The following is a 20098-nucleotide window of genomic DNA, read 5'->3' on the forward strand; positions in this document are numbered from 1 at the left end:
AGACCACGTCAGGTTCCGCGTCTGTCAGCCATGGACCCTGGGGCTATAGTGTGGACAGACTCACCAAAACATGGACAGAATTCAATCCTAACAATCGATATTATGGGCTATTCATGACATCAGATGATCTCAATTAAGTCCATTTCACATCCAGTTTGGAACTTCATGTGGGGTGAATATTTATGCAAGACGCTGTAAGCTTTGTTTTCGGTTTAATCTTTGCATGTTAAGTCTGCATCCCAAACATAGCTACTATAGTATCATGAATAACCAGTTTTGTTCCCCAGTGGCACTTCAGCAACAGGTGAATGTAAGTCAGAGGTAACTTACAGCTCCAGGGTCCCTGGTTTGATACCGAGCTCAGCGTACCGACTGTATGGAGTTTGCGATGTTCTCCCTGACCTTAGTAGTTAGCATGTTCGCCTCACACCTCCAGGATCGGGGGTTCGATTCTCGCCGCTGCCCTGTATGTGTGTGTGTGTGGAGTTCGCATGTTCTGCCCGTGCTGCGGGGGTTTCCTCCGGGTACTCCGGTTTCCTCCCCCAGTCCAAAAACATGCACGGTAGGCCGATCGGCACATCCAAAGTGTCCGTACCGTATGTTCGGGTGTGTGAACGTGTATGCGATTGTGCCCTGCGATGGATCGGTACCCCGTCCAGTCTGAACCCCGCCTCGTACCCGATCGATCCTCCCTTGGTTAGGCTCCAGGTTCCCCGTGACCCTGAAGGATAAGCAGTTTAGAAGATGGACAGATGTGTTTCAGATTAAGCCTCGGGTTTATACGATGAAATATTATAAACAGGACTTCACATTTGGTACTGCTCTGCCGGTAAAAGAGGAAGAGACTGGATTTCATTACACCCTGCATTTAATCCGTTTGCACTTCCTGTTTTTCACTTGCAACTGTCTATGTCATAAGTGGAAAACTAAGAAAAAACACTTCTCCTACACCAGGTTGGGCCTCGGTACCAGTTGGAGTGTGAAGGTCAACCACTGGGCTACCAAACACTGACACATTCAGCATTAATCAGTTAATTAATTATTTTAAATTCATTTTCAAAACACAAACTAATTTGTTTTTTTGTCATTGTAACTGCATATGCTTTCCCTTTTAAACCCCAATTTTTTTTTTTTTTCAGTAATATTTTCAGTCAGCGTTAAATCACATCATTACAGAGAGATGGTTTTAAACCAGTATCGCCTCATTCACTCGGGTCCAGTCTCCTTATATCTGATTGGCTAGTTGAGTGTGGAGTATTAGCCAATCGTAGTGCAGGAGGCGGGGCTTGTTGGAGCATGGCTGAAAAAAGCTGAGCAGAGGAGCAGAGTGGGAGGAGAGAGAGAGAGAGAGAGAGAGAGAGAAATCGTTGACTTCCTGTTTTCTGAAAGCATCCGAATATATATAACATACAGGAAGATGTGCGGCGGATACACACCCGACCCGAATCACTAAACCCTCACTGAGCCCTGCTGCACATGCGGATAGCTTCCAGCGCTTCCAGCAGCGTCTCGCATCCCTGCATCCATCCCCTGGACCCCGGGTCCTGCTCCGCTCTCTGGCCGGAGGTAGCGACTCATCAACCGGCCAGGGCCGCCATCGAGCCCCGGGCCCCGACCATACGACCTGCATCCGCTCTGGAGGTTTTGCGCCTACACCGAGCAGGGGTTTATCACCAGTGTTGATCTGCAGCAGTTCGGATGAAGCTCTTCAGGTGACTGCGATATGGCAGTGCTGAAACTCGCCGATCAGGTGTGTCTCTAAAATACCTGGAATTCTTACACAGGCATGCAGGAAGGTAACATTATTATGTCTGGGTACCCAAAAAAAAAAAAAAAAAAAAAAAAAAAAAAAAATCTAAATATGCTTTTAGTAGGTCTTCTAGTTATAACATAATAATAATAATAATAATAATATCAACAACAACAACAACAACAATAATAATAATAATAATAATAATGTTCTCATGCTTCCACTGTTCACTAGCTTTATGATATGTTTCACATCATATACACTCTGAGGTCTAAATGATATATCTTTTGTAATATCTATATATTATACCTTTTAAGAATCATTTATTATGCATGATTTGACTTTTTAAAGCTTTATAATACATGGCATGCTTCTTCCCAGGTGAAAGATGAATAATACTATACAAGGTACAGATGTACTCTGTACAGAGGGTCTCATTGTATCTGGTTTTTTTTTTGTTTGTTTAAATTATTATTTATTTATTTTAATTCCACTATTAGTAGATGAATGTATCCTCAAGTCTTTCCCTGTTAAGGCACTTCTTTTTTTTTTTTAAAGCTGAGCAAGCACGGATTACCCAAAATGCACCGGTGTGCTGTGTTAAGCTGTCTGGCCTGCTGATGATAGTGTTAAGAGTGTATGGTTATACAGCATGATTCGATTTCTCCGTCTATAACCGCAGGACTGTTACACGTTAGACGTGAGAAAGCTCTCGATCAGGTATCAGGCTAGTGATCGTAAATCTTTAAAGACGTCGAGGCCTGGACTCTACCGGTGACTCGAGGGTGGTTTTTTTTTGTTTGTTTTTGTTTGTTTTTTGTTCAACCGTTGATATCACTAGATCTTCGGCGGTTTGCTGCTGATGTTTTCACAAGTAGCTAGAAGAACCTGAACGAAAAAATCAAAAATCAAAAATGGACGACATCATGCAAATTAGGCTTTGTGTATTTAAATATGTGTAAATTCGCATACTCGGTTAAAAACAAAACCCAAACCAGCAGTCTAAACTTTGGATGATGTTAGAATGAAGGTGTTTGCTTCATACATATCTATATCTCTATCTATCAGGAAACGAGCTCTTCAGGCATATAAGACGTGGCATGCAGAGAGGGTGAAGCTCCAGTAAAGCTTTCACTAACCTTGCTAAGTTTCTCATAATGCAGTGATATTTCCGTTTCAGTTATTTTATGTTATGGATGAATTTTAAACGGTTTAAGCGACAATCCACTGCCCGCTGCAGCCTGTGCTTTCTGTTCTGGTCTGACAGAAGAGGAACCTCGACGTGGTCTTCTGCTGTTGTAACCCATCCGCCTCAGGGTTCGACGTGTTGTGCATTCTGAGATGCTTTTCAGCTCACCACAGCTGTACAGAGTGGTTACCTGAGTTTGTGTAGCCTTCCTGTGAGCTCGAACCAGTCTCGCTGATCTCCCTTGATCTCAAAGCGTTTCCGTCTGCACGACGACGGCTCACTGGATGTTTTTTTTTTTCTTTATTGCACCATTCTGAGTAATCTCTAGAGTGTGAGAATCCCAGGAGATCAGGAGGGACAGAAATACTCAAACCAGGCCCGTATTTACACTTCCGGTGCAACCGAACTCGGACCACGTCCTACAGGCAGTCTGAGGTTCGGAACCGTCGTGCGCTTCCTGGTCCGCGCGACAGCTTTCACGTCACTCATTTTTCATGCGGACCGTGCTCTGTTTCGGACTAAACCGCCAGTTCGAACGCCCCCGAAGAAGCCACGAGTGACTCTGAAAGCGCCGGAGAGATCTCCGGCTTCCCGCACATCTCTTAAATCTAAAACACTACTAAGCGTGAAACACCCTAAGTAGTGCGCATGCATCGTAGGAAGGACTGAAGGGCAGTTCAGATTCACGCTAACTTGAAGCTTTCTTTGCAGGATTCCTAACTTCATCCGTACAGTAGGTCTCTAAATCGTCCGTGCGGGTGTGTACAGGTTATGCAGTCGGTCATATCGGGTGTGAGGTGCGAAATATCGGGCCGTTGTCTTTTAAGGTGTGTTACCGTGAATGTTGTGATGAAGAGCACATCTCATTGGTTCTCTGCAGTCCCACCCTGCTGATTATCAAGCAGCGTTCGAAGGACGTGGAACGCGTCAGTGGCTTGCTAATTGCTACTTTTGTTAAAAAGTCCGACAAAGCTCTTGGTTTTCTAGACCTGTCTTATCCAGTCGAACTAGTCTAACTAATCACTCGACGTTTGGATTGACGTCTGATTTAACAGAACGAAAGAGGAACTTTCCGTGCAGGTTTTGAACGTATGTCGAGCAGTTGATTCGGACTACTAGAGGCGATAGTCGGACTCAAATTTAAGCAAATTTTCCAACTGACAGCGGAGAGAAAAGGGACAGGAAGTTGTTGCGTCTTTTTGCCCGTCTCCCTTTCTTCTACTCTCTGTGGGTTTGATTTCTTGCTGAGAGAGAGAGAGAGAGAGAGAGAGAGAGCGTGTAGAGGCGAGTGTTTGAGCTTCTGTTATGTGTCAGCACAAAAAGGTTCAGAGTCTCATTTCGGTGTGGTGTATTTTTTTTCACATTTAGAAATGTCCCCTAAAGGCACCGAGGCTAGAAAGTGATCTTTGTTGCTAGTGTGCACATGTTTCATTTATATAAAAGACATTCCTCCAGTGTAAACATGCACAGTAACCCTCAGCAGCGTCTTCTGCTTTTGCTCCATGGACGACGGAGACAAACACGAGACAAAAACACAGGCGTATAAGGCGTCTCTTTTTCAATTTGGTGAAGTATCAGCAGTTCTGCTTCATATTCACATACTCTCTCTCTCTCTCTCTCTCTCTCTCTCTCTCTCTCTCTCTCTCTCTCTCTGACTCTCTCTCTCCAGCTGTGCTCAGATTATTGGGTTAAAGGCATTATGCAGAGGAAGGGTCTGCGGTGCTCGAGTTGTCAAAAGCAAAGAAACTCCTCCTTATCCCCTCCCCCATTTGGTAACAGGAACTCATTGGCTCTTGAGTAGAAGGATCGAGGGGGTGTGGTGTACGTCAACAAAGGCTTCAGTGTTCGGAGCGCTGGCTTTGCCTAGAAGGAGTGATACGGGGTATGTCCTCGATTGTTCTGGGCCATGTTTAGACGCTTGCTCCTGTTCTCCAGAGCCTCATCAGACAACAGCGCTGTCACGCTTCGGCACAAACAGCCGGACACTTCCATGGAGGACAGTGTGATAATGAGAAGCAAATCAGTCCCTACTGAAGTGCTACTACGAATTACTACGATGATCTAGACAGTATTTCTTTATTTTATTATTTTTGGGCATGTCAGTGAGCTAAAAATATCTCGTTTCTGTGTAGGTACAGTTCTGTGCAGGCATCTTCGATGCTGTAAAAATGGAATCTCAAAATCAGAGTGTTTTACTCACCGAGTAGACCAAGCGCACGGGGAATTTATCTTGATCGTCAGTGAACAGTGAACCCAATTCCTACAGCGTTCGATACGTATTATACGCGTTCGTTTACTTTATTTATGAATAGTAAAACCTTAAGCCGGGGTCTACTTCAATACTTTTAATAAATTTGAAAACGCATCTTTTTCCTCTACGATTTTATCCGTCCGTCCACACGACCTCCTTTAGCGTGTTATCCCAAGCCTGGAATGTTCACGGCTCCTCTGCAGACCTGTTTACGTCTTGCGTTCGGCAGACGCGCTTATCCAGAGCGACTTACATGTATGTCGTTTATACGACTGAGCAGTTGAGGGTTAAGGGCCTTGCTCAAGTGCCCAACTTGGGTGGCAGCTTGGGTGGTGGTGGTGCTGGGATTTTTGGATGGTGCGATGTCCGATGTTTAATCGTTCACTGCGCCTTATAGTTACAAAATGCTCTAAAAACCGCTCTATTCTTTAATATTGCATTTTTTTTAACAACATATATCCATCCATCCATCCATCCATCCATCTTCTATACCGCTTATCCTTTCTACAGGGTCACGGGGAACCTGGAGACTATCCCAGGGAGCATGGGGCACAAGGCGGGGTACACCCTGGACAGGGTGCCAATCCATCGCAGGGTAACAACCTATAGAAAAGGGATTTGCGAAAGTCCAGTTGCTTCAAAGTCCTTGCTTTCAGAGGTCCTGATAAGCTGCTGACATGACCGAGTGGCGACAGTACTGACGTATTTAATGCTTAACCGTTAGCGATTATGTTTATACGTAGCTATGAATTCAACGTGGTTATGCTTCGTTTTGTGTCGCGTCTGCCTAGTGCGATGGAATTTGACGCGGGGAACGAACGCGTTGTTCTCTGCTCGTTCGTCATCAGTTCGTCATCGATTCCTAAATAGTGTCTGTGAAATATCTCGAGCCTTTCTAGCCTCGTAGCTAGTCCCCGGTCCGATGAGCCGGCTTCACCTGTCTCGACTGACGTAAATGCATGCGATTGGATGAACTGCAACGGAAGGTCTGATACAACAGACGTGCTAGTTTATCCACGACTGGACCGTGGTTCTCCAGGTCAGGACAGTTACATATAGACAAAGTTCTTTGTACCATTGTTTTGGAAGCTCTTTATTATTGACTCTCAATGGAGCAAATTTGAGAAATGTTAGACGTTTGCAGCGTATACGTGGAGTATAAGAAGCATACGGCTGTTCAGCGGCCGTGGTGCGGGGCCCGACCGTAGACGAGACGACGCACACTCTGAACGAGAAGAACGTTTAACCGAGCTGTATAAAATCCTCTCGCGTTCCACACGTTCACCTGGTTTAGTTACAGATCTCGTGGCAGGAAAAAAAAAAAACCCCTGAAAGCTGGTGTGCGTCGATTATACAGTCACTGCATAACGATTTGAGTGAGCGAGATCCGGACCGTGTACATCCCGTCGACGGAACACATCACTTCACATCGTGGGGCTGTGTGTGAACGAAAGAGTGGGAGCAGAAGACGGAGTGATGTCAGAGGGTTTGGGAGAATGAGAGAGCGAGACAGCCTTATTTGTGACTTTCTTCCCTGTCCAGTACGAGGCCGCATTACCACATTTTCCAAAGCAGTTGTTGGCAGTGTGCAGCTATTAGTGTGTGTTTGCACAATGATGAGTGCTCTCTCTCTCTTGCTCTCTCTCTCACTCTCTCTCTCTCTCTCTCTCTCTCTTGCTCTCTCTCTCACTCTCTCTCTCTCTCTCTCTCTCTCTTGCTCTCTCTCTCGCTCTCTCTCTCTCTTGCTCTCTCTCTCACTCTCTCTCTCTCTCTCTCTCTCTCTTGCTCTCTCTCTCGCTCTCTCTCTCTCTCTCTCTCTCTCGCTCTCTCTCTCGCTCTCTCTCTCTCTCTCGCTCTCTCTCTCTCTCTCTCTCTCTCTCTCTCGCTCTCTCTCTCTCTCTCTCTCGCTCTCTCTCTCTCTCTCTCTCTCGCTCTCTCTCTCTCTCTCTCGCTCTCTCTCTCGCTCTCTCTCTCTCGCTCTCTCCTTCTAGCGGAACTGAAAATGCGTTCTGAGCTTCCCCTCGATCTTTTCTGAGAAGGTGACAGCACGCAACAGGAAGTGTTGCTTTCTTTCTGGGGGTGGTGGCAGCTAGGAGACACAGACAGGAAGTGAACATACAAGCAGGTTTATTTCAGTGTTGCAGTCATTGGCCCGTTCTGTTCAGATATTTCCGCTTTTTTTCTAAGGAAGCTCCCCTGTACGATTGTGCACGATAAAGGCGTCCTGCCCTGCTTGTAGTTTCAGCGGTGAGATTTCGGAGAAGTCGGACCCGTGTGCGTTCAGGTTTTGCTTTGGGGATGGGGACACCGGTGTACCGGTGTCATGTGGTCCCGAGTTTAGCCTTTCAGTAAAGATATCACTTCCCGTAACGCATGAGGCGTGATGGGGACGCAGGCTGATGATTATCACCCTCATGCGGGTGTGTTCCGCCAGAACTGCAAGCCTGTTCTTTGTGTCAGCGGTCAAGAGCAGTCCTTTGTGCTTTTATAGGGGCAGCTAAAGCTACACGAATTCTTTCCTATGCATATATGTATACATATTATAAAAAAAAACCAATAGCTGGATGCTGTTATAAAAGCGTGTGTACGTTCTCACTGAACTGCGCTTTGTTTGTCCGCAGCCGGCTCTGGTCCAAGCCATCTTCAATGGAGACCCTGAGGAGATCCGCATGCTCATCTACAAATCAGAGGACATCAATGGACTGGTATGCAGCTCTTCCCTGTGGCTTCATGACCCACATTCAGTTTCTTTGTATCTCTCTCTCTCTCTCTCTCTCTCTCTCTCCAGACAATGATCTGAACTGAAATATGTTTTTCCCCCAGAGCACCTGAGACAGGACACTGTCGATCTCTACACAATATTTAGTCTGCTTTCCTCGCAGCAGCCTTCATCATGTCTCCGTTTAGAGTGGCTTCATTGTTCTGGCCCGCTCTATTCGAGAGGCCTCTATCGCTGCTCTTACACACTCTTCCAGCCCTCATCAGTGCTAGCGCTGTAGATTGAAACTGATGGCTTTGTTTGTTTGTGCTCTCCTGGGAATTTCTTCATGGTATATTAGCACCAGCCCAGGGATTACGCGTTTCTCTAACAGAGAAGAGGATCCGGATAGCGTGGTGACACTAAGGGACGTCACTGTCCCTTATTCCCTTACCCCAGGGGTTCTCAAACTTTTTACAAGCAAATCCACGGTCCCCATCAGTACAGATCAATCTCATTCAGATATTAGGATTACTGCGTGAAAGTGTTTTCGAACTGCCGCTCATGCCGCGTCAGCAGAACGGACTCCGAGGAACGCGCTATCCGCCGTCTTCCGCGTACACGAACTCGCAGACGCACGCGATTGGCTAGTTTTGCTGTGATTGACAGGGCAGAGAGTGTATGCCATCCCTCCCACTAGGGCTGCATGAAAAATGCGATAACTTGTTAAATAACGCTATATGCAGCACAATACTGCTATAAGTATCGAACGCGCTAAGAAAAAGCAGTTCTCCAAGGCAAGGTAAGGCAAGAAACCAGCTGAAATCCGTAAGTAAATACCCCCCACCCCCCATCTGTGCACATTAATATCAGCTGGGTTAGTAAATCGGTGGTCTGTAAAAAGGCTTTTCGTTACCAAGGTGTAGAAGAACGGGTCAAAATCACACCTGAATACCGCGGAACGTTCATTTCTTCATACAGGAAGCGTCTTGAAGCCGTCATTACAAACAAAGGCTTCTCCACTAAGTATTAAATACATTTCAGTTAACGTGAACGTTCGATACTTTTTTTCCCATCTCGTTCCTCTTTATTACACATAACTTCATTAATGTACTTTAATGTTGTGAGTTCTTCATATTTCTTGAGTTAATATTGATGCCTGGTGAACATTTCATGCTGACGTGCGTGCCCAGTACTTATTTCCCCCGCTGTATAACAGCGATATTGATGTAAATATAACATGTTTACATTGTTTGATGTGACACACATTAGCAAAAATAGAAGTGACAAACTGAAAGAGCACATCGGTGAATATAAAGTACTTCCTATTGCATGCGAAAATGCCGGGCGTGTACAGTATTCCCCTCCGTCCAGTTGTGACCGAAACACACGCGACGAACAAAAGCCGAGTTCAATCCGCCATCGTTTTGGATGTTGGATCGCAGGACGACCGGCATGATATCGCAATTATTTCTCGTTCACGTAGGAAAAAAAACTCCATTTTCAGACCTGTCTGGCTCTGGACGCGACATCTTAACCGAGTGGAAATACCGTGAATACAGTCGCGTGTATCTTAATGTTTCCTATTGTAACGTGACGACAAACCGGATATGAGATTATTAAACCTATCGGTGCACAGTTCATGCTTGAAATAGTCAGTCGGCAGACTGTAAGCGTTTATTTCGAGGAAGATGAAAATGAAATGCCAGTACGGTGAGTACCGCGAGTAATGATGTAAGATTAACAAGCTTACATTTGGTTTATTGTCACCTTATAATAAGAAGTACTCGATAAACTGGACTGTTTTCACTCGCTAAGATGCCTTTTGTTTATCGCAGTGCGGTGTTTTTGGTCCGGACGAAACGGGGAAAAGCCTTTTAAAGTTTTAAAGCGTATTCGTATTACGATGGACTTCGAGAACGGATGATCTATGCAGGTTAGGCTGATATCCTCTGATTCTGTCTCTCTCTCAGGACACAGAGAAGCGTACTCCGCTCCACGCAGCGGCGTTCCTCGGTGATGCGGAGATCATCGAGCTGCTCATCCTCTCTGGTAGAGTCTCTTCTCTCTTCTTCTCGACATTATTGCTCCGTCTAACTAAAAGCATATCCGGCTGCGTCCGGATAATAAGGCGCGGAAGAGCCGTCAGAACCGGCGCCACGGATTGCATTCGTGACCGATCGGACGCAGCCGTCTTGAAACCTTAGCACGGTTTTCCTCTCTGTCTAACCGGCCTCACGTCTCGTTCTCTTCTCCAGGAGCTCGGGTCAACGCCAAAGACAACATGTGGCTCACTCCTCTTCACAGGGCCGTGGCGTCGCGGAGCGAGGTGGGTTTAGCTACTGGCCGTCGATGCGCAGGTCTGACTAAAGTCACGGAGGCAGAACAGATAGTGCAAGCTCTGCAGCGTAGCGTAATGCAGGCACACCATGAGAGCTTATCTTGTTAGCTCACCGAAGCTGCGCTGGAAATAACAGTCTGAAACTGGGACAACAGGAACTGTCACGAGATCAGCCAGATAGCGAGAGTCTTTCTTTCCGCACCATAGCGACGTGGAAAACAAACACTCGTCACGCACATGAAACGTCCAATCAGTGAAAACGTTCCTGTAAAACGACGTGTACATAACGATATGATATCATCCGTCACATTGGATCTCTTTGCTTGATTAATATTTTTTTTAAAAGTAATACTTCAGAAGGAAAAACCAAAAAAACAAAAAATGTTGGTTTTGCTCTTTTGTATCGTAGCACGTAGCGTGCTCTCGATCATGTATCGTGGTAATATTGTGTAAAAGAAAAAAATCCTGCTGTGTCACCTGACCCTAGATGAAAAAAAAAAAACCACGACAAATCCAACGCGGCGAATAGAAAAAAAATCACCGCAGGGTGTAAATGGATTTTTTTGGAAACATTGGTTAGAGCATCATCAGTTCCTTCCTGTTTCTGTTTCATAACCCGCCACATGACGAGTAATACACGTCCCACCAGACAAGATACGAAATCTTGAACGTGCCTAGAAACGCCTCTCCGGTTATACGCCTGTAGAGACGTATATCCTTGTGGATTGACTTCATGAATGAGAGCTCAGCGCGAGCGTGTCTGCTATACACTCTGCACGGCTCCTTCTTCACACCCGCTTCCTTTTTTTTGTCTAGGAGGCAGTGCTCATACTGATCCGTCACTCGGCCGACGTGAACGCACGCGACAAGAACTGGCAGACGCCTCTTCACGTGGCCGCCGCCAATAAGGCTCTGCGTTGTGCCGAGCTCATCATCCCGATGTTGAGCAGCGTAAACGTGTCGGACCGCGGCGGTCGGACCGCCCTGCACCACGCCGCCCTCAACGGACACACCCAGGTACGACAGACCCTCCGCCCTCACGTGTGCGTACTGGCCCTTATATTAGCGTAGTCCTACGGAGCTACAGTCTCTATCACGATTTCTAAAATGTGAGCGCAGATGTGTGCAATTTTATATTCAAATGAGAAAAATTTTTGGAACGGTCTCACGTTCCTCGATCCAAAAAATGGACCTCGTTCGTAGATTTCGTCCAGCTGTGGGTTGAGACGCACTTCAGAACTGCCTTCGGTTCTGACTCACTTTCCTGCTCGCTTCCTACACTGGCTTCAGGCATTGGTTTTGGTGGAGCTGTCGTCCTGAATGGCATTTAAAAGGATGTTATATAAAGTGAGACACACACCAACTGACGCACGACTGACTCAGACTGTAACCCGCTGTGACTGGAACGGTCCTGCTTTTTTTCCTTGCCATCTTTCCATCTCTGAATTTCTTTCTTTCTTCCGTCCCTTTACTGCTTAGATGGTCAATCTGCTGCTGGCGAAGGGCGCCAATATTAACGCCTTCGACAAGAAGGACAGCCGTGCTCTTCACTGGGCGGCATACACGGGTGAGACGGGAAGCAGAATCGACCGCTCGGGCATTTCATACATAAAGAACACTGCAGTTTTGAAATATAGCAGCTGCGCTCCAGAAAGTAATGATCCAATCGTCATCCAAGTCGGAAGGAAAGACGTTGCTCTATTCTGCCCTCTGCAGGTCACTTAGATGTGGTGTGTCTGCTGGTGGAGCAGGGGGCGGAGGTCAGCTGTAAGGACAAGAGAGGATACACACCTCTTCATGCTGCCGCCTCTAAGGGACGGATTGCTGTGGTTAAACACCTGCTCAGCCTGTCTGTGGAGGTAATCACACACACGTTTACGTCCACTTACGCACGCCGCGTAACACGTTTTCACCGCTCTGACGTCTCCTACGTACAGCCACGTGCGCGGACGTACGCGTTAAAGGAAGAATCGGAGCAGTAATGAAACGTACACGTTTCCAGAAGTGCGCTCGATCGACAGACACATGTTTTGTTTGGAGGTTGAATGGAAATTTAAATTAAAAAAAACAAACAAAAAAAAAATTAAGTCCGTCTTACGGTTTAGAAAAGAATTCCCAAACGGTAGAAACGTGGGTGTACGAGGCGGGAAGCCGACAGTGCACGAGGGTGAGTCACCGACCTTAAAAATACAACCTAAATGACAGGAACGTTGCGTTTAATTCGTACCGTAGCTCCGAAGTTAAAAGTGTCCTACCCGTGCATTGTTCTCGACCGCCGCTTCTAGCGCTGTCGTAAGCCTGACGCACTTCTCCTACTCCTCAATGGGGGAAATAAACCCGGTTTTCATTAGAATTCCGTCATAAAACGTCACAGTCAACAACGTTTACACGTCTAATCTGAAGAAGGCGGTGCGTTTGTTTGTAACTGATCTGTCAGGTGGAAATCGTACAGCTCCGAGGATCCCAAAGCGCCGACGTATTAAACGGCGTGTTGGATGTTTTTATAACAGGAAAAACGTCACCGCGTCAACAAATATCCCTGGCATTTCCTTTTCTTTCTTCACTGATCTACTGACAAATATCTCCTGTATTATTGGAGTTGGATTATGTGTAATGTCTGCCATACAAGTCCCTGTGAATGAGGTGTTACTATAGAAAGTATAACGTACAACGTTTCTATAGTAACAGGGACCGGCTGTGGGATAAGGAGGCGGTCCCGACTTCTCACCAGCGTAACGTTCTCTCTGACAGATAGACGAAGCCAATGCGTTCGGGAACACGGCTCTGCACGTGGCGTGCGTTAACGGTCAGGATGCTGTGGTGAGTGAGCTGATCGACCACGGTGCTAACGTGAGTCAGCCCAACAACAAAGGCTTCACCCCTCTCCACTTCGCCGCCGCGTCCACGCACGGTGCCCTCTGCCTCGAGTTCCTGGTCAACAACGGCGCGGACGTCAACGTGCAGGTGATCTTCTCGCGCTCTTCTCCACATCTCTCGCGTGTTTACTCTTCGTGGCCTGTCTGAGACGTTGACGCTGTTCTCTTTCAGAGCCGAGATGGGAAGAGTCCCCTGCATATGACCGCGGTGCATGGGCGCTTTACTCGCTCGCAGACTCTCATTCAGAACGGTGAGAGCTTTAAGAGTTACCTGTGAACTAAAATGTGAGGGTCCAGACTATTCGTAAGCACGAGGTAAAGTCTAACAGAAGCGTCGGTACGTTTGTCATGACAGGCGGAGAGATCGACTGCGTGGATAAGGATGGAAACACTCCGTTACACATTGCCGCTCGTTATGGTCACGAACTCCTCATCAACACCTTAATCACCAGTGGGGCTGACTGCACCAGGTGTGTGTGTGTGTGTGTGTGTGTGTGCTTTCATAACCGAAGATTAGTACACGTTTATATCGGACAACACTTATAAAGTCTGTCTCTTTCTCCATCTTTAGAAGAGGAATCCATGGGATGTTTCCCCTGCACCTGGCAGCCCTAAACGCTCATGCCGACTGCTGCCGGAAACTTCTCTCCTCAGGTACCTTCTGCTTTTGGAGACCTAACGCAACGTAAACATGTCACGGCACTGCTAGTGTGTGGAAATGAGCTGCGGCCCGTAATGTTTCAAAACTGTTTCTAGACGACACCTTAGGAAACTGCGTCGTAACACCGCGTATAGTTTTCTGTTGGTTTGGGATCTGTTTTGTGATTTTTCTGGCCCTGAAATGAGCCCTGCTCCTAGCTGATCGGCTTCTTTCGCTGAAAGGCAAACCCGTAATACCTGCGTAGATCCAACAGAGGGTGTCGGCTCGGTCCGGGGTGAGGGCAAACCAGCGTTTCCGTTGTGTTTGCGATTTTACTCCGAAGCATGAGAAGGTGATCAGAATTACAAACGGCTCCTTTAAGCTCAGCGCCTTCCGTCGCTTTAATATTCTCGGCGCCATGCGGCGGACTGTCAATATACAGTTTGCCTGAACGAAACCAGCGGTTCTCATCGATCTCCCCTCCTTCACGAGGGCATTTCGGTGCACAGCAGCGGATCTGTAGACCCCAGGGGCGCCACTTCAGGCTGTTGATTCCTACAGTAGGCAAATACGTGGTTAGGACGTGGCTTTCACGTGATGTTTCTCGCCTTCTGACGGTGCGATCGTTTCCTGTCGTGTTTTGAGTGATCGTGATCGTGTTCGACGTGGGCTCGAGCGGCTCATCTTTATAGATTTAGGGTTAGGAGTTCGAATCCCCCGAAGACAGACTTAGATGCTTCGTTAGCTGCCGTGTTGTCGTCCGTGCCATCCGTGCATGCGTTTGTCATTTAAAGAAAACTGTTTTCCCTTTCACTGCGTCCGTGTTCATCCTGCACTAACACTCTTCTCTTTCTTTCTCTCACTTCTCTTACTGGTTTTTTTTTTTTGTCTCCCTGTGTTTCTCTTCCTCTCCGGGGTCTGCCTCTGTGGCTGTCTGCTTGTTTTGTCGGGGGCTTCCTTTCTTCTGTGCCCTTCCTCCTTCATGCCTCCATCCTCGCTCAGGGCGGAGGTATAGCATAATCTGCACCCTCAGTAATGACTCGGTCCTGTGTGCAGGCTTCCAGATCGACACCCCGGACAGCCTGGGCAGGACATGTCTCCACGCAGCTGCTGCTGGAGGGTGAGTGTGTCTCTGCAGGACGTTTGAGTCTGAAAGGACACGGCAGAGACCTTCTGCCTGTCTGAGTGTGGAATCTATGAGAGGCTGATTCGTGGGGTATTTCCTTTATTACAGATGTACGGTACTGCGCAAACGTCTCGGGTACACGTAAGGAGACGCTGTAGAGCGAAGATGCCTTCGAAAAGAATGAAGTTAAATGTTTCTATATGAATAAAAATACTGTAAAGAGGAGTAAACAGTAATGAATGACACAAAGTGAATACTTGGTGTGATTTAAAAACAAAAATAGGAGTCTGAGGTAGAATTAGTGCAGTTCTATTTATAGGGAAATGAGGTGCGAGTGTTATTGAGCGTCTTGCAGAACCAGACTCGGTTCTTCTGGAGATTTTGTCTGTCGCACTCGCTTCTTATTTTTGCAGCGAAACCCAGCAGCCTTCATTATGTTTTTTATCTGAAAAGTCTCTCTTACCACTTAGTGTACTGCTTTCTTTACTCACATACAAACATTGTTCTGTAACAGTTCATTTTTACACTGGAAAACTAATGTTTGGGAATCTACTTTTTATTTTGTACTGACTCGATAATGTAGAGGTCATAATATAAATGTAGAGGTCATAATATATGTGTAGAGGTCATAATATAAATGTAGAGGTCATAATATAAATGTAGAGGTCATAATATATGTGTAGAGGTCATAATATATGTGTAGAGGTCATAATATAAATGTAGAGGTCATAATATGAGTGTAGAGGTCATAATATAAGTGTAGAGGTCATAATATAAGTGTAGAGGTCATAATATGAGTGTAGAGGTCATAATATAAATGTAGAGGTCATAATATGAGTGTAGAGGTCATAATATATGTGTAGAGGTCATAATATAAATGTAGAGGTCATAATATGAGTGTAGAGGTCATAATATATGTGTAGAGGTCATAATATAAATGTAGAGGTCATAATATGAGTGTAGAGGTCATAATATGAGTGTAGAGGTCATAATATGAGTGTAGAGGTCATAATATAAATGTAGAGGTCATAATATGAGTGTAGAGGTCATAATATATGTGTAGAGGTCATAATATAAGTGTAGAAGTCATAATATATGTGTAGAGGTCATAATATGAGTGTAGAGGTCATAATATATGTGTAGAGGTCATAATATAAGTGTAGAGGTCATAATATATGTGTAGAGGTCATAATATAAGTGTAGAAGTCATAATATATGTGTAGAGGTCATAATATGAGTGTAGAGGTCATAATATATGTGTAGAGGTCATAATATAAGTGTAGAGGTCATAATATATGTGTAGAGGTCATAATATGAGTGTAGAAGTCATAATATATGTGTAGAGGTCATAATATGAGTGTAGAGGTCATAATATATGTGTAGAGGTCATAGTATGAGTGTAGAGGTCATAATATGAGTGTAGAGGTCATAATATGAGTGTAGAGGTCATAATATATGTGTAGAGGTCATAGTATAAGTGTAGAGGTCATAATATGAGTGTAGAGGTCATAATATGAGTGTAGAGGTCATAATATATGTGTAGAGGTCATAATATGAGTGTAGAGGTCATAATATATGTGTAGAGGTCATAGTATAAGTGTAGAGGTCATAATATGAGTGTAGAGGTCATAATATGAGTGTAGAGGTCATAATATATGTGTAGAGGTCATAATATGAGTGTAGAGGTCATAATATATGTGTAGATGTCATAATATAAATGTAGAGGTCATAATATATGTGTAGAAGTCATAATATATGTGTAGAGGTCATAATATATGTGTAGAGGTCATAATATAAATGTAGAGGTCATAATATATGTGTAGAGGTCATAATATAAATGTAGAGATCATAATATATGTGTAGAGGTCATAATATAAATGTAGAGGTCATAATATATGTGTAGAAGTCATAATATATGTGTAGAGGTCATAATATATGTGTAGAGGTCATAATATATGTGTAGAGGTCATAGATTTTTAAATATAAAATCCTCTGGAGTCGTTGGATTACTACATGCAGTCGTGAAATGAACACAAGGCTAATCGATACAGTTTGTACTCAGATACCAGCTGGGGAAATGTTCCTCATTCCGAAATGAATAAATGCAATTTTCTCCCTTTTTCCTTTAGCGTGTAAGTATATTTAGTAGACAGTGTAAAAAAAATAAAAAGGACTATTTGAAATCCGCCACAAATTTCACAAGCCGGGGTCCGATCACCTCCGACCGGGACGCCCGGCTAAGGATGTCTGATGATCTAAGACCCCGAAACACCCTATGACCCAGTGTTCGCCACTGATGATGTCTCCAAGTCGCACCATCTGGAGTTTTAGTAACTAGCAAATAACTGTTAATGCTTGGATTTGGAAATAATTCTCCCGCATCTAAAGTCCGATCGAGTCGAAACGGTCCAATAAATAATAAACGTGTAATAATTGTGTTTCAACACGTCCTGTTGCGACGTCACTGTCGTCATGACCACAGAAGAGTCAGTTGACGGAGACATGACCGCGAGTTTTTGTCTTTCTGCTTTACCAGTTTATGCTGTCGTCACACGTGTTGAATTGACCTTTTAAAATGTCTGTTTTTTTCCTCTACTCATTCTACCCTAATTCTTTAACTCAACTCCTCCTACAGCAATGTTGAGTGTGTGAAGCTGTTGCTCAGCAGCGGAGCGGACCACAACCGCACGGACAAACATGGCAGGTCAGTGTTTGGACCCCTGTTATAATTATCGCTTTTATCAGGAGTGATAATCTATAGATGCACGTTTAATATACATATATATATATATATATATATATATACACACTCACACACACAGAGATGAGTAGCAGAGCTGGATTTGTCCGCATTACAGAGCAGAATTATGGCCCGGTCAGTCCCTCAGACCGCATCTTGACGAAGCATACTGTTTGTTGTGTCCCAAATACAACGTGTTTTTGTGTGTGTGCTTGATCATAGGACTCCCCTCCACTATGCAGCTGCAAGTCGTCATTTTCAGTGCTTAGAGACTCTGGTGTCCTGCGGTACCTGTATTGATGCCACTGACCAGTGGGGGCGCTCTGCCCTGCACTACGCTGCTGCCTCTGACCTGGACAGGAGGTACACATCTACACTCTGGCAGGTTTTCCTTCCACGCTGCTTCCCCAAGCCAAAACGGCGCAGGTTTTTCGAGTTTTTCTAGTTTGCCTAGCAAAGATATAGTCTGCAGAGCTCCGGCATTTGCATAGAAGCCCAAGCCTCCGTCGGCAAAACCACAGCGGAACGTCCGGGCGTTTACGATAAGAGCGCGATAGACACAAAGGAATGTAAACGATGTATAGTGATATACAGCGGGTGTTTGTCACAACTACGTCTCCCATCATCGCCATCCTCAAGTGGAGCTTTAGTGAGGATTGGTACAGTATCACCGCTCTGTTCATGTCGCCATGGCAACCCCGGGATATTTTTAAGTCCCCGGTAGACAATTCGGAGTCGTTGCTGTGACGTCAGACAGAGGCTGCGTTTCTAATCTCTTCACGCTCAAGAGTGGATCGAATGAAACAATTAGGTCTGCTGCTAATTAGTCAATATGACTGGGTATAGATGCCCCACTGAATAGTTACGGGTTTGGAGCTTGAAGGTCCTGCTCAGAAGACCACTCGCTTAAAGTATAAAGAATTGAGTGTGTGTGTGTGTGTGTGTGTGTGTGTGTGTTTCTGTAGGCGACGTGTTGCCCTGGAGCCAGAGAGTCCTGGAGTGCAAGCAGAGAAAGAGAAAGAGGCGGCTCTGTAAGTGCGCTTTACCTACGATTTTAGTAAAGACCCTAAGCCGAGAATATGCTGTGTGGTGTTGTTAACTGAGCTGTGTGTGTGTGTGTGTGTGTGTGTGTGTGTGTGTAGGTGCCTTGAGTTCTTGTTGAAGAGTGGTGCCACTGCCTCACTGAAGGACAAACAGGGTTACACCGCCGTCCACTACGCTGCGGCCTACGGCCACAGACGCTGCCTGGAGCTGGTGAGATGCGCACACACACACACACACACACACACACACACACACACACACACAGAGACGATCCAGGGTCTTGTAGTCACCATGCGTAGTTGGATTATGTGTTGAACGTCACGTTAAATCTATCGCACTCTCACCTGGCGTCTCTCCAAGACACTAGTCTTGTATTTATTTATTTATTTTGGTCAGGGACTCCTTTTTCCTTCCGTCGTATTTATTGAACATTGACTGAAGTTTTTTTTTTTGTTGTTTTTGTGTGAAGCTTCTGGATCGAGAGGAGCGGAATGAGGACGAAGGCAAGGACTGCCTCAGCACCCGGAGTCCACTACATCTAGCCGTGAGTCACGCTTGCACGCTTCATACTGGTCGCAACACGCCCGTCACCAAGCGTAACGTCAGCCAGGTCAACACCCAGGACTAGGGCGTGGACTTGATTGCGCAACACCCGTACCATGTACATTCCTGTTAATATTACAGCGGGGGAAATAAGTATTGGACGCGTCAACATTTGTATCAGTAAATATATTTCCACTGAGGTTATTCACGTGGAATTTTCACCAGACGTCAGTATTAAATCAAGAAATCCGGAAATATAAAGAATTCACAACATTAAAGTCTATAAATGAAGTTATGTGTAATAAAGTGGAACGAGACGGGAAAAAAGTACCGAACACGTTAAGTGAAGTTTATTTAATACTCAGTGAAGTCTTTGTTTGTAATGACGGCTTCAAGACGCTTCAGTTATGAAGAACCGTTCCACACTTTTCTACTACAAAAGACTACTCGGTCATTTCCGATCACGCGGTCGACGGAGCTCGAGGAAGCAGCGACGGTGGATTTTGTGGGTGGGGCCATTGCGTCGGGTGGATTTTAAGGATATTGCTGCTGGTCTTGGTGTTAGAATAATTCTCAGGTTGGAGCTCAGGCACGTCAGTGGAAACGGGGTAGCCGTGTCGTTTTATTCGGTGTCGAAATGATGTGTCTGTACGGAAGGGATTTGGTTCGGCGTGTATGACTCGGCGTACTCGGTGTGTGTGTCACAGGCGTACCATGGCCATGCGCAGTCTCTGGAGGTGCTGCTACAGGGCCACTGCGATGTGGATCAGGGCGACGAGGTGGGCCGCACCGCTCTCGCCTTCGCCGCCCTCAGGGGTCACACTGACTGTGCTCTGACGCTGCTGAACCACGGCGCTTCAGCACGCTGTAAAGACACGGTCCGCAGACGCACTCCCGTCC

At 45.7% G+C, this 20098-nt stretch overlaps 1 protein-coding gene across 1 annotated transcript in view; it reads left to right on the forward strand.

Annotated features, from left to right (window-relative positions):
• Positions 1–799: 799 nt before the first annotated feature.
• The window catches only part of ankrd44 (ankyrin repeat domain 44), a 28237-nt gene continuing 8938 nt past the window's right edge, over positions 800–20098 (forward strand). Inside the window, exons 1-18 of the mRNA XM_053627705.1 lie at positions 800–1750; positions 7812–7895; positions 9862–9940; positions 10147–10217; positions 11046–11246; positions 11709–11796; positions 11946–12088; positions 12981–13193; positions 13278–13356; positions 13461–13575; positions 13677–13759; positions 14802–14865; positions 17507–17575; positions 17834–17974; positions 18577–18642; positions 18754–18865; positions 19125–19199; positions 19906–20098. The exon at positions 19906–20098 is cut by the window's right edge and continues 9 nt beyond it. Of these exons, the coding sequence (XP_053483680.1) occupies positions 1724–1750; positions 7812–7895; positions 9862–9940; positions 10147–10217; positions 11046–11246; positions 11709–11796; positions 11946–12088; positions 12981–13193; positions 13278–13356; positions 13461–13575; positions 13677–13759; positions 14802–14865; positions 17507–17575; positions 17834–17974; positions 18577–18642; positions 18754–18865; positions 19125–19199; positions 19906–20098 (1903 nt within the window). The 5' untranslated portion in view covers positions 800–1723. The remainder of the gene's footprint in view (positions 1751–7811; positions 7896–9861; positions 9941–10146; positions 10218–11045; positions 11247–11708; positions 11797–11945; positions 12089–12980; positions 13194–13277; positions 13357–13460; positions 13576–13676; positions 13760–14801; positions 14866–17506; positions 17576–17833; positions 17975–18576; positions 18643–18753; positions 18866–19124; positions 19200–19905) is intronic.

This window comes from Ictalurus furcatus, chromosome 6 (genome assembly GCF_023375685.1).
Source record: "Ictalurus furcatus strain D&B chromosome 6, Billie_1.0, whole genome shotgun sequence".
Lineage (NCBI taxonomy): Eukaryota > Metazoa > Chordata > Actinopteri > Siluriformes > Ictaluridae > Ictalurus > Ictalurus furcatus.